The sequence below is a fragment of the Mesoplodon mirus genome, assembly GCF_964341445.2.
Source record: "Mesoplodon mirus genome assembly, chromosome: 17".
NCBI classification, from domain to species: domain Eukaryota; kingdom Metazoa; phylum Chordata; class Mammalia; order Artiodactyla; family Ziphiidae; genus Mesoplodon; species Mesoplodon mirus.
In genome coordinates, this window is record NC_138993.1 from 20,607,833 (window position 1) to 20,634,059 (window position 26,227).

The 26,227-nt window shown below is 39.3% G+C and overlaps 1 protein-coding gene across 3 annotated transcripts in view; it reads left to right on the forward strand.

Moving 5' to 3' along the window:
- LCP1 (lymphocyte cytosolic protein 1) overlaps positions 1-26,227 on the forward strand; it is a 58,294-nt gene that overhangs the window by 12,582 nt on the left and 19,485 nt on the right. For all 3 annotated transcript variants that reach the window (XM_082601918.1, XM_082601917.1, XM_082601916.1), the window contains 9 exons: positions 6,996-7,083; positions 7,692-7,855; positions 8,024-8,153; positions 10,277-10,409; positions 12,647-12,728; positions 14,564-14,729; positions 16,293-16,435; positions 19,166-19,261; positions 24,753-24,948. In XM_082601918.1, coding sequence (XP_082458044.1) covers positions 7,020-7,083; positions 7,692-7,855; positions 8,024-8,153; positions 10,277-10,409; positions 12,647-12,728; positions 14,564-14,729; positions 16,293-16,435; positions 19,166-19,261; positions 24,753-24,948 — 1,174 coding nt within the window. In that variant the 5' untranslated portion in view covers positions 6,996-7,019. The remainder of the gene's footprint in view (positions 1-6,995; positions 7,084-7,691; positions 7,856-8,023; positions 8,154-10,276; positions 10,410-12,646; positions 12,729-14,563; positions 14,730-16,292; positions 16,436-19,165; positions 19,262-24,752; positions 24,949-26,227) is intronic.

The window sequence follows — 26,227 nt, forward strand, 5'->3', positions numbered from 1 at the left end:
AGGCCAAGGCAATGAGGGCCTCCCCAACCCCAGCCTGGAGCATCCCCTTTGCTTGCAAGAGGTTTGCTCTGTGTCCCATCCTTAATGGGGTTGGACAGCTTGGTAGAAAACAGACATCAGGGGGGTGCTGGGGGAGGAAGCGGGGAGCTGGACACTCCTTAGTTGGGGACAGAGTAGGGCTCTGTGTGCCATGCTAATACAGCTTCAGAAGCCCCTCAGCTGAGTGATCAAACCACAGAGACCCCCAGAGAAACATCAGGTTCATCAGGTTTGGAGTAATCAGGGCTGCTGGCTTCCTCGGGGTGGTGTTTTCATCCCCTGAGATAGACAGCAAGCCGCTGAGCCTGTGCTGGGAATAGCCTTCCAAGACTGCAGAGAGAAGAAGTCTGCCCTCTGCAGCAGCCTTGGGAGAACCAGTGTGTCTGCAGGGAGAGAAAAGACAATCTAAAAGAGATTTTGACTTGACAAAAGAATTCATAAGAGCCCCCTTAAGTGGCCATCTGTATTTGAGGACATTTATAATTATTTGGTTCTTAAAAACAAAGGCACTTTTAAAATACATTTTGAGAATCGTCCCTTGTGTGAAAGTTTGGAATATCTGTATCCACAAAGAAACTGTATCCCCAGCATACATAGTAAGCTATCACCACCACCACCCCGCCCCTGCACAGTGTTCTACTTTGTAAAAGAAAGCAGACAGAATTAAGTGAAAGCAAAACTCCTTCCTTATCTAACTGTAGTATGATAGCTTTTAAAAAAATTTATGGGGATTTTATTTTGCTTCGGAATCCTAAGTATTTTATGTTTCACTTCTTTAATCATCAGAGTCTAACGCTAAAGATTACGGGATTAATGATGTTCTGGAAGACATGTTGTTTTGGGTTACTCACTACTCAATGAGTTGTTAGGAAGTTGTGCAATTTTCCCCTGGATACATACTGAACTTATGAGGTAAAGGTGGGAATTTGGGTCCTGAGTTTCCAGTTTTACTTTCCCCACTGTGTCAAGTTGCAGGAGAAGTAGGGCACGTTCAAAAGATTCCCTTGGCAATGTGACGCCATGTTACAGATGCCACTCTGATCCTGGCAGTTATATAATTGGGTGTCAATCTATCGAATCAAAATACCAACGCACACAGTGTTACCTCCTTTCAGAAATGATGCCAGTCCAGGAGCCATTTCACTTTGCCAGGTCACCTTTTATCAACCTGTCGACTTCTTTTCATTATCAGTTAGGAAACTCCTCAGAGAAAATTCAGCTTACATTTTTACATTTATTTTAAAGAACGCATTTCCTTCTGTAAATTCTACAGCACTGTGTTCTATAGTAAACTCCTACAAATTGTTTCTACATTTAGATTTCAGGGAACTTGAGTCAGGTACTTTTGTTATAAGAAGTCATTCTCAGAAATTCTCTTTCACTACCCATCTGGAAAATACCAGCCTCCTTGAAACAGAGACTCAGAACTGGCTGACCTAAAGGAATGAACAGGTTTGGTGGCTTTTGCAGTTTGGGGTGGTGGTTCTTTGATTTTCTTATGACTTTAAAAATAATCTTATAAAAAAAGAACAACTGGTACTTTCTTTGGCCAAATGTCCTGGGATTTTATAATCATTGATTTAATAAATGTAAGTGCTTACAGAGAAACTAGCCAGACGTGACTTAGATGAATGATTTGAGATGTGTCTTCTTAGATTTATGACTTGGGCAGTGATTCAGAAATGGGGTTCCAAAATTCACCACTGACTTGCAAAAAACCTTAAGATGGTTCTTGGCAAGTCATAGTTAGAGGATGCAGTCATTGAAAAGGGCCACACTTACTGCAGGAGCAGTAGAGCAGAGCCCAAGAAGCTGCTCATTCATGCCCTGAAAGGGACATGCCTTCCTCAGCCACTTCTTTTAAGCTCCAAATGGGAGCATCCAAAAGCCACAGCCCATCCCATTACTGCAGTGACCTCTCTAGATTCAGCTGCCAATATGGTGCCAGTAATTTGCAAACAAACCCTTGTCAATTCTCCTTAAGAAGCTTAGTCATATTATAACCCAAACCATCAAACATGCGTGAATTAAAGTGGGTGTTTTTTTCAGTTAAATATATTAATAGACTGTGTAAAGTACCTAATATTTGATTCTAGCCCCAGCCATGTCCTTCTTAGAAATGGTCTGATCTGTGTGTTTTTCCATCAGTTACCTCCTCTTCCTGCTTCTCTGCTTTGTGAAAATGCTGTCATTTGCACATTCCGTTTAATGAGTTAAAGAGTCTGTTCTCAGTTCTGGATCTTAATGGCCCTATTAATGGTCAGTCCATCCTTTTCCTGCTCTGCTTTTTCAGCTCTGCATTTACACACTCTCGCCTGGCAGTGCTTTGAGGACTTGTACCTAGACAAAGCATTTCATCTCATTGGAACTTAAATCTCTTTATTTATAAAATGAGGGAGTTGTACTAAATTATTTCTTAGCTCGCTCTGTCTCTAAAAGTTGGGTTGTGCTTCCAGGACTTACAGCTCACTCTAATGGTAAAAGAGATTCTCTCTCCATATCTATTTGTGTTTGGGCGCGACAAACAACAAATGGTATCAGAGTAATTTAGGCTGGTGAAGGCTTCTTCTCCAATTCACCTCTTAAATTAATTTAATCTATTCTCTTTTCCTTTAGCTGTTAAATCACTGGAGGGTTTTGGATTTTTTTTAATTTGAAGGCTGTCTCACTATTTGGCTTCTCCCAGTTGATCCTCCTCATTTATGTAAATCTCTTACAAAAATGTGGTTTACCAGATGCTCAAGGTTTTTCACCTTGTCCTACCTGCCATGGTTTAAAAATCACATGGTTTTAAAATAACCCTACTTTCCCTTCCTAGGTCTTTTATTTGAATGGGCCCTGCAATTTTTATTCTAAAATATTTTCTCTGCTTTTTTACTGTACCATGATCTTGAGATTTTTTTTCTTACCCAACACTGTAATTCTTTCCTTTCTTCCTTGGCCCTGCCCTTGATCCTTAAAATACAGTCTCATTCCCTGCCTTTACATATATTTCTCACCAGTGTCTCACAGTGCTCTCAAATCTAAAACTCTTACGTCAAAGGATAGGCCAAGTTTAGATTTGGAGATCCCATTCATTCTCTTTTTTTTTTTTTTTTTTTTTGCGGTACGCGGGCCTCTCACTGTTGTGGCCTCTCCCGTTGCAGAGCACAGGCTCCGGACGTGCAGGCTCAGCAGCCATGGCTCACTGGGCCCAGCCGCTCCACAGCATGTGGGATCTTCCCGGACCAGGGCACGAACCCGTGTCCCCTGCATCGGCAGGCGGACTCTCAACCACTGCGCCACCAGGGAAGCCCCCATTCATTCTCTTGACCTTTAACATTGGTTCATGTTTTCAGGGTAACTAGGGCAGTGTAGGCACGCCCCACCTGAAATGAAGAGCAGCGCCTGGCTTGAGTGGGCGTTCATAAATATTTGTAAGTGAATCAATTTGTCTCATAATCCCGTGAACATCTGTGAACCAAGAAATAAGACACCCCCAAAATAAGAAAGGCAAGCCTTTACCAAAGGCCTTGCTAAAATATGATGGGAGAGAGCCTTCTCTTAATGCATCCATGGTGTATTGGTAGAGGGTATAAAGAAGAGTCAAGCCAATTAGTCACAAGAATTTAGTAAAGTAGACAAAGTTATATACTGATTTCTTACGACGGAAGCCTTGATTTCTTTTTTTTATAAATTTATTTATTTATCTTTGGTTGCATTGGGTCTTCGTTGCTGCACACGGGCTTTCTCCAGTTGCAGCGAGTGGGGGCTACTCTTCGTTGCGGTGCGCGGGCTTCTCATTGTGGTGCCTTCTCTTGTTGCGGAGCACAGGCTCTAGGTGCGCCGGCTTCACTAGTTGCAGCACGTGGGCTCAGTAGTTGTGGCTCACGGGCTCTAGAGCGCAGGCTCCGTAGTTGAGGTGCACGGGCTTAGTTGCTCTGTGGTATGTGGGACCTTCCCAGACCAGGGCTCAAACCCCTGTGCCCTGCCTTGGCAGGCGGATTCTTAACCACTGCACCACCAGGGAAGTCCCAAGCTTTGATTTCTTAACACATGAAAGCGAAAGCTTCCTAAGCTAGAACACCTGGAAAGAGACTTCATATTATAGACTTTTTAATCTCCCATAGGCTAGGCATGTTATATACTTAATGAATAATTGCTGAATGAATGAATGAATGAATGAATGGGTGGATGGAATGAGTGTCTAACCGAAATGCAAAGCAACATAAATAGACAGCATGGGAGAGGAGAAAAGACTTGAGAACTGGAATCTTGCTGTTCCTCTACCTGGCTGTGTGATCTGAAAGATGAATCTTCTCTGAGCTTCTGGTTCCTGCTCTATAACGTAGGGCTACATGTACCTATGCCATCAGCCTTCCTTGAGCAACATTATAAGCAACATAAAACTTGTGTTTGCTACATCCCACAAGTGTCCTCTTCTCCAGGCCTAGGTGAAGGTATTGCTCTCAGACCTCAGTTCTCCTGCCCTAAGAAAAGTGGTCTGTCTTATGTAAATAGAGTGAATTATGTAACTGATATGTCCATTCTTCACTGAGCATCTAGAGAACTCAGAGCTAGATTTTCAGCGTACTTCTAGCAAAACGTTCAGTCCTAACCATGTGTTTGAAATATGCAAGCTCTTCACCTAAGCTAGTTACTTCTTCTCCCTGATCACATGATTTTATTGGTTTACTTCTTAGGTTTGGTTAGATCTTTGTCACTGGGCTCAGATTGTTTTCGGAACAAGGCTTGATTTTAAAAAAAGAAAGGAAACAAACAAACAAACAAAAAACAAAGGAAAGAAGGAAGGAAAGAAGAGAGGAGGGAGGGTGGGGAGGGAGAGAGACAGAGAGAGAAACAGACAGACAAAAAAGGAAGGAAAGGAAGTGAAGGCAAGAAAGTCAGAAAGCCAGTAGCTGTCTCTTGAGGGTTATTGTGATGTGTGAGACTGTGTCTCCTTACTCAGTTAAGACCTCAACAGTTTCTACCTTCCATCAGAGAACCCAATGGACCAGTACATTTTTAGATATAAGGTAAATAATAATACAATAAATCTTTATTGATAATAAAAGATATTTTTAAAGGAATTGAAATAATAACAATATATGTAGTTCCACGATTTTTAAATCATGCTCCCTGGAATTCCCACCGTGCATAGGTGACAAGGAGGTGGGATAGTGGAGGTAAGGTGATCTTCAGGGTCTTTTTCAACCAAAGGCTTTCAGAGTTGGGTTTTTTAAAAATTGAAGTATAGTTGATTTACAATGTGGTATTAGTTTCAGATGTACAGCAAAGTGATTCAGTTATACATATATAAATATCTATTCTTTTTCAGATTCTTTTCCATTAGAGGTTATTACAAGATACTCAGTATAGTTCCCTGTGCTATACAATAGGTTCTTGTTGTTTATCTACTTTATATATAGTAGTGTGTATCTGTTAATCCCAAACTCCTAATTTATCCCTCCCCAGAGTTATTTTTATTTGTTCGCTGTTATTTACATGTAAGGTTTCTATTCACAGAGGGTTGCTTAGGAAAACAAAAGTTTGAAACTACTGATACATGTGATAAATGGTATGTGAGAAGATAGTGAGTTGGTGGATAATGGATGAGGATTTGCAAACTTGAGCATAATGCATTTTTGGCCAACAGGTTTAAGTGCTAACACTGTTCCCTTTCTTGTGTGGTTGTGCGTTGCCACTGAGAACAAGTACAGCACTATAAAATGATGTGCAAATATAGAAAAGGAAATCCATTTAAAACAACATCCAGTCACAAATTTTAAATATTTTTAAAAATCAGTAATTTCATGAAAATGCCCCAAATATAATTATACATAGAAGTACCCCTTCTCCCACACTCTCACCCCACTTATCCCTTCCCCACCAGGAAATCCTATAAGCTTTAATGGAACTCCTCTTTGAAACATGGGCGTGTGAATTAGCTAGAGACAAGAATATAATCCATTTTCTGTTGCATTCTCTTTCTACCCACTAGAGGGCAGCAGTAAGGCACAGGGAAAGGGAAAATACTCCAGCATTAGCATTAAGTTTCTCAGCCAACCCTAGCCTTTCTGAGAACACCTAAAAAGTCCCTCAAATTCCCATATATGAATTATTAGCGTGTCAGATTCCCTTCCTCTTTTCTTAAATATTTAGAGAACTTTGATAACTCCCTTTGAAGTTATAAAATTTATCTGTTGGCTTGGCCAAATATATTCATTTGAAGTATGAACGTGAAGATATCTCTTAAAAAGGCATTTATATAAAAGTTGTGTTTTGGTTGTATATTTCTGTGTTTCAGACTACTCCAAAATGTGATTTTGAACAACCATCATTTTACCATCTCTCAGTTCTGTTGGTATCAGAATTCTGGGCAATTCTGCTTCATGTGATTTTGGCTGAGACTGTGTTCATCTGGGGGCTCAAGTGGGCTGGAATGTCCAAAATGGCCCACTCCACTGGCTGGCAGTTGATGCTGGCTGTCGGCTGGGGGCACAGCAGGGACTGTTAACCAGAGCATCCAGTTTTCATATTTCATGTGGCTTCTTCCTGTGGCTTAGACATCTCACAGCACAGCAGTTATGTTCCAAGAGGGAACAGCCCAAGGATGAGCATTCCAAAAGGAGGGAGCATTCCAAAAGGCAGGAAGCAGAAGTTTCCAGCCCCAGACATGGCTTCTCCAGCCTTCTAAATGGTCAAAGCAGTCGGAGGATCAGACCAGATTCAAGGAGAGGGAAATAAGCTGCATCTCCTGATGTCAAAGGGAAGAGAGAAATTGGTGCAGACCATCTTTGGAGACCACCACATTCAGGGTTAAGAAAAAGGCTATTTCTTACATTTTGGGAAGATAATTATAAGTCATGATGGATGCAGAGGAATATTTCTTTACTTAATAAATGAGAATTGCTTCTCAGTGTTGTATTTTAAGAAGATACACATCAACCACTCCCTATGTTGTCCCCTCTCTGCAGATCTGTTGCCTAAAGCAATAAAAAATGGCCAGAGGATCAGTATCTGATGAAGAAATGATGGAGCTTAGAGAAGCTTTTGCCAAAGTTGGTAAGTAAACCTGATACCTCAATTCACACAATTCTCTTCTTTTTTAGTAGCTTTAGGACAGATTCAGTGAATGGTAACATGAGCAAAATAGCAGAAGGGACAGGAATACAGTGGTATTGGCTAGAGGAGCTGGGAAACATTTTTGAAAGCTGTTCATCAAGAAAATTACTTCTTTCTCTATCTAAACATGGAATATGGGCCCTTTGTCACCTGTAGCCTTTCCTAGTAATGGCCAACTAAGTCTCATCTTTCATAGCTTGTCTGCTTTCTTTGGTTTCCTTTGTTTTCCTAGTATTCCATACTTATTCTTACTCTATAGCCCCAAACCTGTAATTTATTTTCCCATCTGTTTCTATGAGAGTCTCTTCAGATTCAGCTTTCAGAACCTCTGTTTTGAAATTATGACTCTTGGATGTTGGAAGTGATGCTAATGCCCATATCCAATAGCAACAGGCCTCTTGTGAGATTCTGACTTTGCATGGGGTCAGGCCACAACCCCTGAATGACTGCCTCTCCTGCCCGCTCCCCTCCAATCCAGCCTACTCTCACCTCTCTTCATGCTGTGACCCAAATCGCCCCAAACCTTCAGCTCCCCGTTTGCCTTACAGATTCTGATGGCAATGGGTACATCAGCTGCAATGAGCTGAATGATTTGTTCAAGGCTGCCTGCTTGCCTCTGCCTGGGTACAGAGTGAGAGAAATTACAGAAAACCTGATGGCTACAGGTGACCTGGACCGGGATGGGAAGATAAGCTTTGATGAGTTTATCAAGGTGAGTATGACGCAGAATCCAAGGAGATGCATTTGAAATGTGGGAGTTGAATTCGGAAAACGTCCAGAAATACATTCCCACCCTTCTTGCTTCAACATTGCTTATTCTCTCCTTTATGGTTTTCTCAATGACAGAGTGGGTTTCTAAAGATAAATTATGTTTTTGCAGGTTTTTCATGGCCTGAAAAGCACAGATGTTGCCAAGACCTTTAGAAAAGCAATCAATAAGAAGGAAGGGATTTGTGCGATCGGGGGCACTTCACAGCAATCTAGTGTTGGGACCCAACACTCCTATTCAGGTAGGTGTACCAGTGTGGGGCGGGGAAGCTGAGGTGGAGAGAGTGTTGGGATGAGCTGAGGGCGGAGGGAGACAGAACCATGTCAGAAGGATCCACGTCTTCTAGGGTTACAGATTCCAAACTCAGTATTCAAACCTAAGGGGTACAAAGAAAGACAGATGTTAACATGAGTTTGTTGACTACTGCCTATTTTCCTATGTATAAGTGGGCCAGCAGTTCTGGCTCCAGGTAGGATCTGATACCAAATAATTGCATCAGCATTTAAAAAGTACATTAAAGGCTGCCAAGATTCCTTTGTAAATCTTCTGGACAAAAAGAGCTACTCAAGCTTCTACCTCCAAAATTCATGCTCCAAAATGCCTGCTGAGCGGTCCCAAAAAAGTTGTGTTTTCATTGATTTGAAGGAAAGTTGTATATTTATTCTGAAGGCTGCCATCCAGCAGCCTTCATGGAAACTTCTCCAGAACAGTACAGTAATCCAATAATTCCCAAACTGAGGTCTTCAAAACATTAGTTGATCTTAAAGATCAGCTCATGGTTAAGTACGATTCTTTTTTTTTTTTTTTGCGTAAGTGGGCCTGTCACTGCTGTGGCCTCTCCCATTGCGGAGCACAGGCTCCGGATGCACAGGCTCAGCAGCCATGGCTCACGGGCCCAGCCGCTCCACGGCATGTGGAATCTTCCCGGACCGGGGCACGAACCCATGTCCCCTGCATCGGCAGGCGGACTCTCAACCACTGCGCCACCAGGGAAGCCCAAGTACGACTCTTAATTGCGAAGAAAATTTCACAGCTTTTACTATGTAAAGTGCATTAGGAATCTTCAAGACAATAATATGCTGTGTGATGTTTCCCAAACTTTTGTGACTTAGGATTCTTCTGAGGGACTTTTTTTTTTTGGTGACACACAATTTGGGAAACACGGTGCTGGGCTGTAAGGCATAACTTGAGGCTTATTAACATTTCTTAAATCAACTTCTGGCAGCTTTACTGATAGGAAAGAAATAACGTATCACAAATGATTTCATTTCATAGCAATTTCATTATACAGTTTTCCCCTGCTACCTGAAAGTAGAGTGTTCCTATGAAACCTTTCATAAACTGAAATGGCGTAAAGCAAAGAAGCATCTACCTTAGGACATATCTTGCTAATGGAATGCACAGAATAAGTTGAGATGAGACAGATGCTCACAGACACAGTTCAAAACAATGGCCGCTTGATGCTGAGGTGTGGAGTGTGTAGTTCCCGGGGAAGGAGCTGGGCAAGGCCGCTCTCCCTGCTAGGGGTGCCCACCGCCTCTGTAAAACAAACACTGCAAAACAAACACGGAGAGCTATTTTTACTTTTAACCTTTTCTCGTAAAAGCAAAAATCCTCTTTGGATTTCTTTTGGTTAACGGAAGCAGGTACCAATGTAGGTCTTTTGTAAAAGTGAAGTGGCATACAGCCAGTTTCAAAAAGTGGGGTTACCCGTAATTGTATAAAGAAGCTCAGAGATATTGCAGAGATTGCCTGTGATCATCCCACATTTAAATCAGCAGAGCTAGAGCTAAACATTAAACCACATTCACATTTAAATTGTATATAAATATAAATAAACATTTAATTATTTATATATATTTACATGTATAAGATACAGATATGTATATATTTACTTCTTTTTTTTAAATAGATGTCTTTATTTTTTTAATATTTATTTATTTGGTTGTGCCGGGTCTTAGTTGCCGCAGGTGGGCTCCTTAGTTGCGGCATGTGTGTGGGATCTAGTTCCCTGACCAGGTATCGAACCTGGGCCCCCTGCATTGGGAGCACAGAGTCTTAACCACTGTGCCACCAGGGAAGTCCCTATATATTTACTTTTAAATATAATACATTTGCATATATGTAGCTTCTAAATCTGCTTGCTATATATATGTTTTATGATTGGAGTGAGCAGAGATTCTGTGCCTATTTCCCAAGTCATTTGAGATTTTTAAATGTCAATAAATGTGAGATGATAGGATAATGGACAAGATTAGCCTCACAATTTCTCTCCCGGCCCAAGAATCTAAGATCCATGTGTATAATTTTGTTTGTATCAGATTTTCACTTTGTAAATAAGTCATTTTAATCATTTACTTGCAGAGGAAGAGAAGTATGCCTTTGTCAACTGGATAAACAAAGCCCTGGAAAATGACCCCGATTGTCGGCATGTCATCCCAATGAATCCAAACACCAATGATCTCTTCAGTGCTGTTGGAGATGGCATTGTGCTTTGGTAAATAATGCTACCTTCTTGGCTTCCGAAGGTTTCCCTAGAATTTTCTGGAATACCAACAATTCACTGCGTTTATCTTTAGGCTCACTTCCTTTGGTACTCAGCTGGATCTGAAATGCTTTTCCAGACTTTCACATGGCAGGTTCAGGAGAGCAAACTGATTTCAAAAGCAGCTTATAATGAGAAATGTAAAACTACCATCACTTGGGTGGAGGAGAGAGATGCACAGTACAGAGACAAACATGAACATAGAGATACAGTAACACAAGGTCAAAATCAATTATTTTTAGAATATATGCCATTTTGCTTCATCTGAGCATGGCCTGCTGTGAGAATACATAGACTTGAATGATAATAGCAGCATGATAATTGAAGCATCCAATGCAAATCCTCAAGCAAAAGAACAATTATGTTGAACTGCTATTATGAACTAAATATATGTTGTGTAAAAAAAAAAAAAAGAACTATTGAGTGTTGCACAAATGCTGCAGGCGCCTGGAAAAGGAGGGATGTATTCTATGCATGGGAGCCCTCTCAACACGGTTGGTCAGTTCAGGATGGTGCCTTTGAAAATGCCTCTGTGGCTCTTGCTTTGGCAGCCTCTCTGTGGTTGTAAGATGTGGCATGAATGAGGAGGCTTGAAAGGCCCAATGTCAAGTGGGCTCGGGAATTGAAGGGAAAGATGTGTGGGCAAGACTTTGAGCCTCCTACCCCTCTACTCTGACCAGAGCAATTCCACTTTTGGTATTTTGTTTATTAGAGCTCACCATGAGATTTCATTTTTAAAAAGTTCAACGGCTGAAAAAAAGACATCAGAAACCTAGCCTGCATGTTCAGGTCCTGACTCTTTAGGTCCTGACTCTTTAAGACCACCCCCTGGTCTTCCCTCAATCTCTTTCTAGTTGTACCTCCCAAGACCCCCATGACTCAGGCACCCAGCCCAGGGCACGAGTGAAGGGTTGTATGAAGGATTGGCTGCTTCATCAACCATACTCACTCTTCCCCATACACGCCCTGCTTACAACTTGCAACTCTGGCTTTGCCTTTTATTTTCCTTTTTAAGAACGTCCTTCCCCCACCCTCTCCTCCTACACAAATCCATTCACTGTAAAATTTTCTGGTTATTCCAACTCCTACTGATCTCTCCCTTCACTGAATTCTTAAAGCACATATTGTTTTTAGTACTTTGGGAGCCATTATAACGTTCTGCTTTGGACTGTTATGTAAATTTTCATATCCATATATTTTGTCTCTGTAATTTGACTCTAAGCTTTTCAAGGGCAGGGATGTCTTATACTTTTTTAAGCCACCCCTCTCTCCTACTGTTTCCCAGAGCTTCTAGTTCACTAGAGTTTCAAATTTTTCAAATAATGATTTAGGGGTTTGTTTTGTCTAATTGCAGTAAAGTGCCTTTTATTTAAATATATATATATATACACACACACACACAGAGCAAAGTTGTGGAAATACATCTTTATTTAAGCATCTATATGCCTAAAAATTGTTAGAAAAAAAGTTAATGTTGATTTCTCTTATTAAAAAAAGAAATAGTCACATTCAAGTTTATTATTCTTTGATTTTGTTGTTGTTCCTTTGGATTTTTTCCCAACTTCCTTTCTCTAAATAAGATGGAAGTGACCTAAGGAAATTTATTTTTAATGACTCATTGGAGGTTAAACCAAAGCTAAGTGTGTAAAATAAGTTTTTCATAAATAACAGCTACTTATTTTGGATGTCTGACCAATGTATTAGATACTTAAGTGGGAGACATTTCTGAAGTACTGACACTATAATGACTACAGGAGAATATAAAACATTTTATTATATGATCAGTTGAAGGTATAGAGTTTGACCAGCTGTCAAATAGAAATTTAGACATTATATAAGCTCAAAAGTGTATAGATAATCGTGAAGCACTCATAGAGAATTTGCCTTGGCTATCCACCCAGAATTTCCTAATGTGCTAAGGGAACCAGAATAATCTTCCAGCTTTTTAGGTGAGTGAATGAAGTAGGATTCTTATTTCCTGCCTCAAAATATTGTATGACTTCAAGGAAAATTAACCTTTCCCACAGATAGTTTGAATCTAGTTGAAACTGCAAAATTGATTTTGTATCTGAACACTGGGTAGCACCAATGATGTTGCTGTCCTCTTTGCTTATGGCATTGCTAGAATTTAAATTCAGTGTCACTGGGCTCTTTTATTTAGAAGCCTGCTTTCTTTAATTCTCTTTCAGTAAAATGATCAACCTATCAGTGCCGGACACAATTGATGAAAGAACAATCAACAAAAAGAAACTCACCCCTTTCACCATTCAGGTGTGTCTTCCCTGTGTTACCTTAATGTAGGATTGTGCTTTGAAGAAATGAGTCGCCGTGACTGCTGAGCCAGCCTTTTTCAGGCGCTCAGACATTATTTCCAAAGCCCAGGCTTTGGGCTGGTGATCTGTCATGACTAGTAGGGAGAGGGGGACACATTTCTATTTTGTCTTGTATTAATATAGTGGGGGGATGAGGGAAGTTAGTGAGTATTAGTAGTTGGGGTAGACTTTGTTTGTTCTGGCCACGTATGAATAAAATTCACATTGGCTAAAATTTAACTCAAACTTTCCCTGGCAATTTATCTTGGAGCTGATGCCAACTACACAATATTTTATCTGAAAAGATTAGCCTTTCTAAGAAGTGAGGGGGTAAAAAACGGGAAGTGCTCTAGCAGCCTTCACAGTGGTATTGGCCACAGACACCAATGTGATAAATATAACTTGCTTTTATGCCTTCAGTTTGTTGATTAACTGGAACAGTGACCGGTAGTAAGTAAGCTGCATTTCTGTCTTATGTTCCAGCATTTTAACATTATTGTAATCTTCTTGCTCAGAAACCACATCTCACTTCTTAAATCATGAGCAATATATTATGTCCTGTTTGGATTTAAGCAACCCTGTGTTCTTAAAAAATGGAAGCCGTGATCAAAGCAAGAACTATGATTAAATGTACATGAAGGCACTTAACGTCATACTTAATCTTGATGTTAAATTTTAGTCTTGGCCGTAAGTGGACATGATATTTTTTACTTGTCATTTTGAGCTCTACATTAGGGTAAAAACCCAGTTTTCTTCTGACAGTCCCCTTCCCAATTCACTGGTGGCCTATGTTTTGTTTTTAATTTATCCTAAAAACAAGTTCTGTACATCTTTGACTCAAAAATAATAGTACAGTTGACCACTGAACCATGGGGGGAAGGGGGTGTGTCAGCCCTCCGCTCAGTCCAAAATCCAGATATAATTTACAGTCTTCCCTTCCTGTACTTGGTTCCTCTATAACCACGGTTCTGCATCCATGGTGTCAACCAACCGTGGATCATGTAGTACTGTAGTATTTACTATCGAAAAAAAACCTACATAGAAGTGGATCCAGCAGTTCAAACCTGTGTTGTTCAAGGGTCAACTGTAGAAAGACCCTGGACTGCACATTTCACTGACCCTATTCCAACTGTATATGAGTTACCTTACCTACATTGTTGTTAGTTATAAGAACATGTAATCTGTATGTATGTGGATATGCGTGTGTGTGTTTGTGTATGTGTGTGTGTACTCAAGGTCCCTAGATATTATAGATACTCAGTAAATTGTCCTAGTAAAAACCGCTCTGTCTTTTCTAGGAATTTCATTTGAATCTTTTTCATTCCTTCAATATCCAATCTGAATGTCAAAAAGATATTTTGTTACTCTCTCTCATGACCTTGATTTACATTAACAACTGGGTTATTGACAACAGCCAGTCACAAGACAGTGACTGCCGTCAAATGTGCCCCTTCATTGCTGCCTGATGGAGATGCTGAGAGAGGAGGCTCCATCACAGAGCAGTATGGAAAAAGAAGACTCGTTAGTTTCATCCTGACCAGGATGAGCCTTCAACTCAGGGCTCTGGCTTGATGGACTAGGCACTGCCTGAGCCCACTGTCTGGGTTACTGGATCTTACTCCAGTAAAATCCAGGTGTTACTCCCTGCTTTTTTTCAATGTTAAAAATCTAGTGAAGACAATGCCTCTAGACCTATGAACTTTCTAGAAGCAAAACGTTGCTGCTGCCAATCAAGAACGATCATTTGGCATCTGCAAAGTCAAAACCAAAACTTGCATACTTTTCCTCCTTCAGGAGAATCTGAACCTGGCTCTGAACTCTGCCTCAGCCATCGGCTGCCACGTGGTTAATATCGGGGCTGAGGACTTAAAGGAGGGGAAGCCTTACCTGGTCCTGGGACTGCTGTGGCAGGTCATCAAGATTGGGTTATTTGCCGACATCGAACTCAGCAGAAACGAAGGTACCAGCAAAGCCTCCAACGTTAATCACGGCATGACTTTTTGTTAGTGTGTGTGTTGGGGGCTGTGAGAGGAAGATGTCAGGAGTTGTCAAACTCAGAATCCTCAGTTTTTGAAACTACAGTTATATCCAATCCATTGTATTAATGTAACACGTTCTTTCCACACTGCCCAGACTTTTTTCTTTTTTTTTTTTTGCGGCACGCGGGCCTCTCACTGCTGTGGCCTTTCCCGTTGGCGGAGCACAGGCTCCAGACACACAGGCTCAGCGGCCATGGCTCACAGGCCCAGCCGCTCCGAGGCACGTGGGATCCTCCCGGACCAGGGCACGAACCCGCGTCCCCTGCATCGGCAGGCAGACTCTCAACCACTGCGCCACCAGGGAAGCCCCTGCCCAGACTTTTTGAAATAACAGAGCAAAAGCTTTTTTAAGATCACAGACTACTAATAAGGCTTGTTTAGAACCTATAGCTCAGTCTAGCTGTCTGGGACCCCAACCTCAAGAGCTTTTCTGAGTTCACTTTGCCTTTAGACACTTTGTAACAACTTTGGCTATTTTAAACTTGGATTTTACTAAGTGATTCACATTCATATACTGCAGTGATAGCACCAGAGTAGAAACTCAGTTTCTTTCTTACTAAGATTATAGGAAATTACATTTAGAGTTTCAGAGTTCTCAACTAAATATTGTAGCTGTCAGTCTTATTCTACCTGCTGTCAGGGTCCTAAGCATTTAAATAATTCAGCCTGTCCTTTAGACAGTAATAGTAGACCTTGGTAAATATCATACAAAACACACTGTTACCTTTCATTTTTCCTGTACAGATCCTAGTAATATGAAATCTGTAGCCAAATTCTAACCTTTTATATATATATATATTTATTTACATGTCCAAATCAAAGTAATCAGTGAAGAATCCTGGGGTACCATTTGAAAACCAGTATATTAAACAGAATATAAAGAGGAAAAAGCAAATAGGGAACTTAGAACACATTAGAAAGAATATTGATTTGCAAATAATGACCTCAGCTAAATTTAAACCTTCTAGCTGAGCAAAAATGACTTAATTCATCTGGGAAACAGAGGAAAGCGTTAATTACACTTTTTGAGATGCTATAATTATGCAGGTAAGCATTTGAAATATAAAACACCTATGGGAATAAAGAAGAGGACATTGTCATTATTATGAAATAGATCTCTTAAAAGCAAAAATGTCGTATCATATCAAACGTGCTCTGACAGACCCAGCAGAGTATTCTGAGTTGATAGTCTTGGTTATTTCCATGGCTCTGCTCATGCATTCTTAGGCATAGCACTGATATTCATTAGTGCCTTGTCCTTCCCACCTGAAAAAAGGGGATAATAAATAGGTTTACAGTACCGTACACCTCTTTTTAGGGAATAATAATAAAGTGTTTATTCCATGGCAAAGGCTATATGTCCCTCTATCCCAGAGAGATAACGTGGTATCTTTGACTTCCCAGCAGGGCTCAGTTTAATTTATAACTAATCCATCCAAATATCCCCTGCATTTATTTTTTCTTCGGTTTTTGCACTTCCTCAGCACTGGCTGCTCTTTTGAGAGAAGGGGAGAGTCTGGAGGATTTGATGAAACTCTCCCCTGAGGAGCTCCTGCTGAGATGGGCTAATTACCACCTGGAAAACGCAGGCTGCAACAAAATCAGCAACTTCAGCAGTGACATCAAGGTAGGAGGAGTGTACTTTGTACACGACTAACCACAAGGGTGAAGGGAATTTGGGCATTAACAGACAAGAGACAAAGATGAAGACAAAGGGCTTCATCTCTTCAGAAGTTCTGGTGTTAGTTAGAGTGGCCGGTGCTGTTTTGGAGCCCATGCTGTTCTTGAGTCCATGTGCAGCTCCAGCTCAGGGCCACATACAGACCTGCCCAAGGCCCTAGCAACCGCACCGCATCAAACGAGATGGGTGTCCCCTGGAGTTTCAACATCAGAACGTAGAGGGATGAGGGTGAGATAGAGGAAGAGCAAGAGGTAAGACTGATTTTTAGGTAAAGAGAGTCTGTGTAGGATTCTAATGTCTTTCTGATTTTATCAACGGGAGCATCAGATGGGGATTCCTTTAAAAAAAATTAAACCAGGATTACTCTTCTAATTATCCTAATCATAGCAAACAGTATGTACTGCATGCCAGGCACTGTTCTAACTGCTTTATGCATGTATTGACTCATTTAATCCTCACAACAAATCTTTGAGATAAGGATTATTATTTGCTCATTTTGCAGATAAGGAAGCCGAGGTAAAGAGAATATAAGTAACTTGTTCGAGTTCACATAGCTGGGGGAATGGGGTCAGGCCTCAAACTGAGCAGGTGACCTCCATGGTACTTGACCACCATACATACTGCTCCTCTAAAACAATTCGTAAATTTCTTGAAAGCTTTTTATTTGTAGACACCAGAGTGATGTTTAAAAGATAATGATTCTGGAAACCATCTGCAATGAGAATTAACCCCAGAAAACGTAGAAGACACAATTAGTCCTACAACAGTGATCCAAAGGGGGAAAGGCTGAGGGAAGCATGCACTGTAGTTTTCAAGTCTGTGAAAAGTTCCATGCTAAGGTGAAAGGAGCAGCTTGTTAGCATTGATAACAGATGGACCGACACAGAAAGAGCTTAAGGAGCGGGAAAGAATGTCAGTCCCAGGAGGAAATGGTATGAGATGCTGGAATGCAACATGAGAAAAACATTCCAGTCTCCACTTTCTCAAAAGTTAAAGACATTTTCTCCAAAGAGGAAGAGTCAGAGGAAAGGTCACATGACTCACCAAGTCAACCCAGGCTTGTAATTCTTGAGTGACAACTTCTCCCTGCTGTGGACTTAATGGCTTTTAGAACTCAAGGTCTGCCAGGCACAGTACCAATTAGAGTGAAGCTTCTAGATGGAAAGTCCCCCATTCCTTAGGACATAAGCTAATAATGCCAAATTTATTTTTTCTAACTACACAGCTATCATTGGTTATTAACATTCTTCTTGCACCACCAGCCAACCTGGGATTAAACAGAAACTGGACAGCATTATCTCCCTTTGTGCTCAACACTTAGGCTCTGCAATTATTTCAGCCAAAAATCTCAAACTTTTCAGATAAAATTAGGATGCTTGGTTGGAGCCATAAATTCACCTGATTTCCTATGACTGAAAGGCTGTGTTCTTTAGAATATGAGATAGGAACTGGCATGCTGAGCACTTATACAGTGGTTGTGCCTGTTCTCTGGGAGTAGCTGCCTCACCACAAACGTCAGCGCTGTGACATGTAAGTCTGAGCATGTGGCAACTTTGGGAGGTGCCCTTAAATCACACAAAGTCAGCAAAGGAGGGGAGAACCCCCAAAATACAATGAGACAAGTTTCTTAGGGTCTGGTGAAATGAGGTGACTCTTAGCAAAGCTAAACAGATGTGACACATGATGTGCAGATTTTATTCATGCCTAACCCTGCATGGAACTTTCACTGACTTCGAAATACCTACAGCAAAAAGTAAGAGAAAGGAGAAGGTAGAGAGAAGAGATGAAAATCAGTTTCCCAGGTGCAGCATCCATGGTCGGTGCTCTCTCTTCTCATCTTTCTAATGTTACAAGAGGTGAGCATACCTCTGCTCTCCCTGGGCTCTACCCAGTTTTTAAAAACAAACAGAGCGACAGCTGATTTTTCAGTCTTTAAGAGAAATTAAGATGTCTTTAAATGATTTAAATAAATTACCTGAAAATCTGATGCTTTCATTGAATGAGAATAAACTTATAATTTTAAGACTATGATTCAGAAAATTTGTTGTCAATAAACCTATTTCCAGAATCTAAGAAAACATGAGAATTCAATATTCATATCTACTCTGCAATAGCTAAACTAAACCACTTTTTCTAGCTTCTTGATAAATAGTAAATGCACTTACCTTAATATTGCTCCCTTTACATAAAGACTGCTTGTGAATGCTTCAATATTCTGTCTTCGAAATCTTTTTCTTTTGCTGATTGTCCATTTAAATGTGTTTTTAAACTCTGCCTTAAACTTCTGCTTCCTTTTTCTGTCACTTTTTTTTTAATTAAACCTTAGCTGACTGACTTCTACAGCAATATAAAGGTATATATATTTTCCTGTATACAATTTAATACATGTAAACAAATTATTTTTCTCCCCTAAGATCAACAGAATAGCATTTGCCTTTTATGTATGTCCTGTATTTTTAACTGTTATACTCCTTTTAAAGAAAGGCAAATATAATATATAAAGAGACAAATAGAAAATTCAAATTAGTGAATGTTCCCAGCTTTGTTAATTAAGTTGCATTCTTGAATGATAGTTGGATGAGAAATGAAATATGTTTGCTTTGGGGAAATTATTGTCGTGCTAAGTATGTAATTAGCTGTGCCATTTTGAAATTGTAATTTCCTCATTTCTCACAGGACTCAAAAGCTTATTACCACCTGCTTGAACAGGTGGCTCCAAAAGGAGAAGAAGAAGGTATTCCTGCTGTTGTTATTGACATGTCAGGACTGAGGGTAAGGCCACGCCCCAAGTTGTTAGATGTGATGATTCCTCTGCATTGGCTGTTCTATTGCCCTGTGTGATGCTGGCTCCAGAGTTCCATGAGTGGACATCTCTGCTTAGAGCCATGTTAAATTGTTAAAGACTGTTAACAGTTTTGGGCTGTAACTGTGGAAAACTGAATCTGGAAATAAAATTAAGGAAGGAGAGGAATGCTAATTAAATGCCATACACCATCAGAGGCACTTCTGCATGTGTCCCATCATTTAATAGGTCCTACAACACCAAGAAGGATTATTTTTTCCATTTTTAGGTACCTGAATATTATTTCTAGAAATAGACAGGATATTTACACAAATAAATAAATTCCCACTATCACGATGAAAAACAAAATGAGATTCAGAGGGGTTCATTAATATGTTCAAGATCATATGACAGATTATTGGAAGTCATGTGATCCAAGGCTGGGGCTCTTTCCTCTATTAATCATAATATGAGGAAACCCCACTTGCTGGGTTCTTCCTATGTACCAGGTATTATGCTGGGCATGTTGCTTACACTGCCCCTAATCCTTGCAAACATCACTAAAGTAAATGCTGATAACTCTGTTTTATAATTGAGAAAACTGAAGGTCAGAAAAGTTAATAATCACCTCATGCCACAGAGCCAGTATGTGGCATAGCAAGGATTTAGGCCCAGGATGGCTGCAAAATCCACTCAGCCACAGCCCTGCCTCACTGCACCATTGAGGGTAACGGGAGAAAGGGCTGGACAAGATCGTCAGAGTGTTTAGAGATGTCTGGTATGAGGACTTATTAAAAACAAAGTGGACAACCTGGAAGAAATGGACAAATTCTTAGAAAGGTATAACCTTCCAAGACTGAGCCAGGAAGAAACAGAAAATATGAACAGACCAATCACAAGTAATGAAATTGAAACTGTGATTAAAAATCTTCCAACAAACAAAAGTCCAGGACCAGATGGCTTCACAGGTGAATTCTATCAAACATTTAGAGAAGAGTTAACACCGATCCTTCTCAAACTCTTCCCAAAAATTGCAGAGGAAGGAACACTCCCAAACTCATTCTATGAGGCCACCATCACCCTGATACCAAAACCAGACAAAGATACTAGAAAAAAAGAAAATTACAGACTAATATCACTGATGAATATAGATGCAAAAATCCTCAACAAAATACTAGCAAACAGAATCCAACAACACATTAAAAGGATCATACACCATGATCAAGTGGGATTTATCCCAGGGATGCAAGGATTCTTCAACATACACAAATCAATCAATGTGATACACCATATTAACAAATTGAAGAATAAAAACCATATGATCATCCCAATAGATGCAGAAAAAGCTTTTGACAAAATTCAACACCCATTTATGATAAAAACTCTCCAGAAAGTAGGCATAGAGGGAACCTACCTCAACATAATAAAGGCCATATACAACAAACCCACAGCAAACATCATTCTCAACGGTGAAAACTGAAAGCATTTCCTCTAAGATCAGGAACAAGACAAGAATGTCCATTCTCACCACTATTATTCAACATAGTTTTGGAAGTCCTAGCCACAGCAATCAGAGAAGAAAAAGAAATAAAAGGAATACAAATTGGAAAAGAAGAAATAAACTTGTCAGTGTTTGCAGACAACATACTATACATAGAGAATCCTAAAAATGCCACCAGAAAACTACTAGAGCTAATCAATGAATTTGGTAAAGTTGCAGGATACAAAATTAATGCACAGAAATCTCTTGCATTCCTATACACTAATGATGAAAAATCTGAAAGAGAAATTATGGAAACACTCCCATTTACCATTGCAACAAAAAGAATAAAATACCTAGGAATAAACCTACCTAGGGAGACAAAAGACCTGTACGCAGAAAACTATAAGACACTGATGAAAGAAATTAAAGATCACACCAATAGATGGAGAGATATACCGTGTTCTTGGATTGGAAGAATCAATATTGTGAAAATGACTATACTACCCAAAGCAATCTACAGATTCAATGCAATCCCTATCAAATTACCAATGGCATTTTTTACGGAACTAGAACAAATCATCTTAAAATTTGTATGGAGATACAAAAGACCCCAAATAGTCAAAACAGTCTTGAGGGAAACAAACAGAGCTGGAGGAATCAGACTCCCTAACTTCAGACTATACTACAAAGCTACAATAATCAAGACAATATGGTACTGGCACAAAAACAGAAACATAGATCAATGGAACAAGATAGAAAGCCCAGAGATAAACCCACGCACCTATGGTCAACTAATCTATGACAAAGGAAGCAAAGATATACAATGGAGAAAAGACAGTCTCTTCAATAAGTGGTGCTGGGAAAACTGGAGAGCTACATGTAAAAGAATGAAATTAGAACACTCCCTAACACCATACACAAAAATAAAGTCAAAATGGATTCGAAACCTAATGTAAGACCGGACACTATAAAACTCTTAGAGGAAAACATAGGAAGAACACTCTTTGACATATATCACAGCAAGATCTTTTTTGATCCACCTCCTAGAGTAATGGAAATAAAAACAAAAATAAACAAATGAGACCTAATGAAACTTCAAAGCTTTTGCACAGCAAAGGAAACCATAAACAAGATGAAAATACAACCCTCAGAATGGGAGAAACTATTTGCAAACGAATCAACGGACGAAGGATTAATCTCCAAAATATATAAACAGCTCATGCAGGTCAATATTAAAGAAACAAACAACCTAATCCAAAAATGGGCAGACCTAAATAGACATTTCTCTAAAGAAGACATACAGATGGCCAAGAAGCACATGAAAAGCTGCTCAGCATCAGTAATTATTAGAGAAATGCAAATCAAAACTACAATGCGGTGTCACCTCACACCAGTTAGAATGGGCATCATCAGAAAATCTACAAACAACAAATGCTGGAGAGGGTGTGGAGAAAAGGGAACCCTCCTGCACTGTTGTTGGGAATGTAAATTGATACAGCCACTATGGAGAACAGTATGGAGGTTCCTTAAAAAACTAAAAATAGAATTACCATATGATCCAGCAATCTCACTCCTTGGCATATACCCAGAGAAAACCATAATTCAAAAAGACACATGCACCCCAGTGTTCATTGCAGCACTATTTACAATAGCCAGGTCATGGAAGCAACCTAAATGCTCATCAACAGATGAATGGATAAAGAAGTTGTGGTACATATATACAACGGAATATTACTCAGGCATAAAAAGGAATGAAATTGAGTCATTTGTTGAGACGTGGATGAATCTAGAGACTGTCCTACAGAGTGAAGTAAGTCAGAAAGAGAAAAACAAATATCATATATTAACACATGTGTGTGGAACCTAGAAAAATGGTACAGATGAACCGGTTTTCAGGGCAGAAGTTGAGACACAGATGTAGAGAACAAACGTATGGACACCAAGGTGGGAAAACCACAGTGGGGTGGGGATGGTGGTGTGCTGAATTGGGCGATTGGGATTGACATGTATACACTGATGTGTATAAAATGGATGACTAATAAGAACCTGCAATGTAAACAAACAAACAAAAAAACAACTAATACTAAACTTTCTTTGGGTTATTTGTATGGAAATATGTTAATATAAATGTTTTAGACATTACATGAAATTTCTAAAAATCTTACATGTTCTGGTATAATGTTATAAGTCATAATTCTAGTTATTACTTTAAAATGTATATCTCAGAAATAACTAAATTTTCTTGTCAATTGCATTATTATGAACTTTCATCAAATATTTAACCATGGTCATTTTTAAGACTTTTGTCATTTACAGACAGTTCTGGGTGTACTCTGATGCTTTTGCAAAAATATTCCTATAAAAGGGTTTCATCTTCAAGGAATTCATGGAAAAGACTCTGACAAGTACAGGTTTCTGGTAACTGACTATACTGCTGAACTGAATGAATAAGCGTTTTCAGAACTCTAACGGAAAACTGCTGAATTCATAAAAGTATTAACAAAAGATCAAGATAAAAAAATTAATTACATGGGACTGAGTGAACTGATGAAGATGATTATAATTTTTGTGACTTTCTGTTTGAATAAAAAAAAATCCCACAAGGACTCAGGGACAAAAAATATACAAATCAATTTTCACTGCAAAGTAAAGGAGCTGTTACAGTGGAGGATTACTGGACTGAATGTCAATATTATGACATAGTATGAGTGTGTTTCGTGTTTGGTAATTGCAATCATTGTTGCTTTTGTTGTGGTCATCCAAAAAAATTATTCTTACAGTTGTCTCATCTGTTGTTCAGCCACATTATCTGACACAGATAGGATTTAGAAAGAATAATCTTAGAAAATCAGTATGGTTGAAATCCTCAAGAAAAAAAATCCTGTGGGTCAATACAAAAGAAAATCTTGGTGGAATGTTTTTATCTTATTTAGAAAAACAACTTTGGAAAGAAAATAAAAGATTTTGACAAAAAAATAAATAGAACCATACAGTATAAAAAAAAAAGAAAAGAAAACAAAGGGCACAACAAGGGTCCAATTAAAACTTCAGTTTTGCCAGCACTTTAGTATTGATGTAGAGAAGTTGCCTTACCCATTCTTTTGCCTCATTTCATATCATTAGAGTTAAATCCAATGAGTTAATATTTAAGTTAACTTATTCCTGCATGAGAAGTAGAGCTCCTGAAATGTATAGTGTTATCTAGCAAAGCATCATATTAAGAGATAATTCTAGTTTTAATAAGTTCCAGTTGTCTGAAAATTTGTGGTTTCATACACTTTTAAGAGCATTAAAGGGCAACGGACCATATTTCAACAAAACTTTAGTTTTCTAATAAGAGTCTGTTTACAAATGACTGGAGATTCTCTAGAACTATTTGAATAGACTTTTAATATATTAAGGGGGTGATCCTCAATCTGAAGTCTGCAGAAGCCAAATAGATATTATATATTTATCAATGACACTGTGTAGCTTAAACTTATTTTGTCTGAGCTGCAAGTACACCAACTCAGTGTGGGAAAGGCGGTTAAACTAATCAGAAGTTCTTGTTGGCAGATGTAAATATCTTTGATGAACTGAAAATAGGAATATAATTTATTACTTAATAAATGAACATTTTTCATGAGGTCTATGCAAGAAGATAATAAAAAGGAAACCTAATGGTTGAAAATAATTAAGATGAACTTAAATGATAAAACTGTAGACTCTACTGAATCCCTTTAAAAGCAAGACAACCAACTATTCATCTGAAATGGTTCTGTTCTGTATGAAGATGGAAGGACTTGATTACTTAACTTTTGAGATTCCTTTTACTTGTGACTTTCTGATTTTGGTTCAGGCAAATACAAGTGATAATTTGCTGTTATTAAGTGTCTATCTGAGGTTGAATACTAAGGGTTTCAGTAAGACTCCCATCTCTTTTTCATGTTATCCATGTCTACTTTGTGCCTAGAGAGGCTTTGACCCAGCCTTGAGACATCCGTCCTTTTTCATTGCAGGAGAAGGATGACATCCAGAGGGCAGAATGCATGTTGCAGCAGGCGGAGAGGCTGGGCTGCCGGCAGTTTGTCACAGCTACAGATGTTGTCCGAGGGAACCCCAAGTTGAACTTGGCTTTTATTGCCAACCTCTTTAACAGATACCCTGCCCTGCACAAACCAGAGAACCAGGACATCGACTGGGGGGCTCTTGAAGGTAACTGGAAATTGGTTGCTTAAATGTTCGGAAAAGCAGTCACAATACTAATTCAAGGGCAATTCAAAATCACCTCCTAAGCAAACATAAGCCCCTCACGTGGAAGGTTTGCAAACAGCTCATCAATTCTCTGGTACATAACAAAGAGAATAAATAGATTAATCAAGTCAATTACAGACAAACAGGAATAATCAAATACCATTATATCACATCCATTATACATAGGCTTCATCCATTATCAGAATTAAATGTTTTAGGGAAGACAATGCATTTAATTATCAGATGAAATAAATCCTGAGTTCCAAAAACCTAATTTATGTACTTAATGGACTGAGTGTTAATTCCTAGAGGCAAGAAATTGCAGCCACTCATCACTTAAAAATGATATTTAACTTATGTTAAGAGATGCTTACTGAGATTTTTGTTTTGCTTCTTTGATTTGGATAATGGGGGCCGCAAAATAATATTTTGAGGCAGAATCCATGACTCTTATATTTAGGAGGTTAAAGCCCTAAGACTGGACAAAAAATCACACAGCTTTAGTCAAGTTCTAATAGGTGATAGTGCCAGAGATGTTTTTCTGTTTTTCATCATGAATTGTCCCGATATTGAGACAGAAAATCAATACAAAAGTAATAATAAATGAATATCACCAAAGAAAGAAAATGCAAATTTAAAGAATTGGTTGATCCTTTTCTGCAACGCTTTACTCTAGCTGGAGGTGCAAAATCAATCTGTGTTCCAACACTGCTGCATTTGTATGATTTGATAAACAGTGGTCAGGGGTCTGTGCATTCTGTTGACTACCAAATATGTATATCAAGCCCTCTAATCACCCATTTCTAGCTGCCTCTAGATCATCCAGATTTGAGTCCATCACTATCGCTTGAAATTCAGCATATAAAAGACAGAATTGATCATTTCCCCTTCCCCCATTGCCTCTCTACCCCCTGCCCCCATTCCATCCACTCTCCTTTAGAATTTCTCCATTTCCATTAATCATACCATTTTTTTCTTCAGTTACCAAAACTCTGGGTTCCACTTTGATATCTCCCTCTCCTTCACCCCAAAATCTCTTGAATCAACAAATACTAATAATTCTTCCCACAGAATGACCTTTAGATTGTTATCTTTCCTTTCGGCTCTTCCGGACTCATTAAATCATACACCAACTCTTTCACTAGGTCTTAGGGGTCTACTCCTCCATCCGTCAAGCACTTGAATGTGCCCACGTGCTGGTGTCAAACACTATCCCCTCTGTGTGTTTAATTTAAATGCA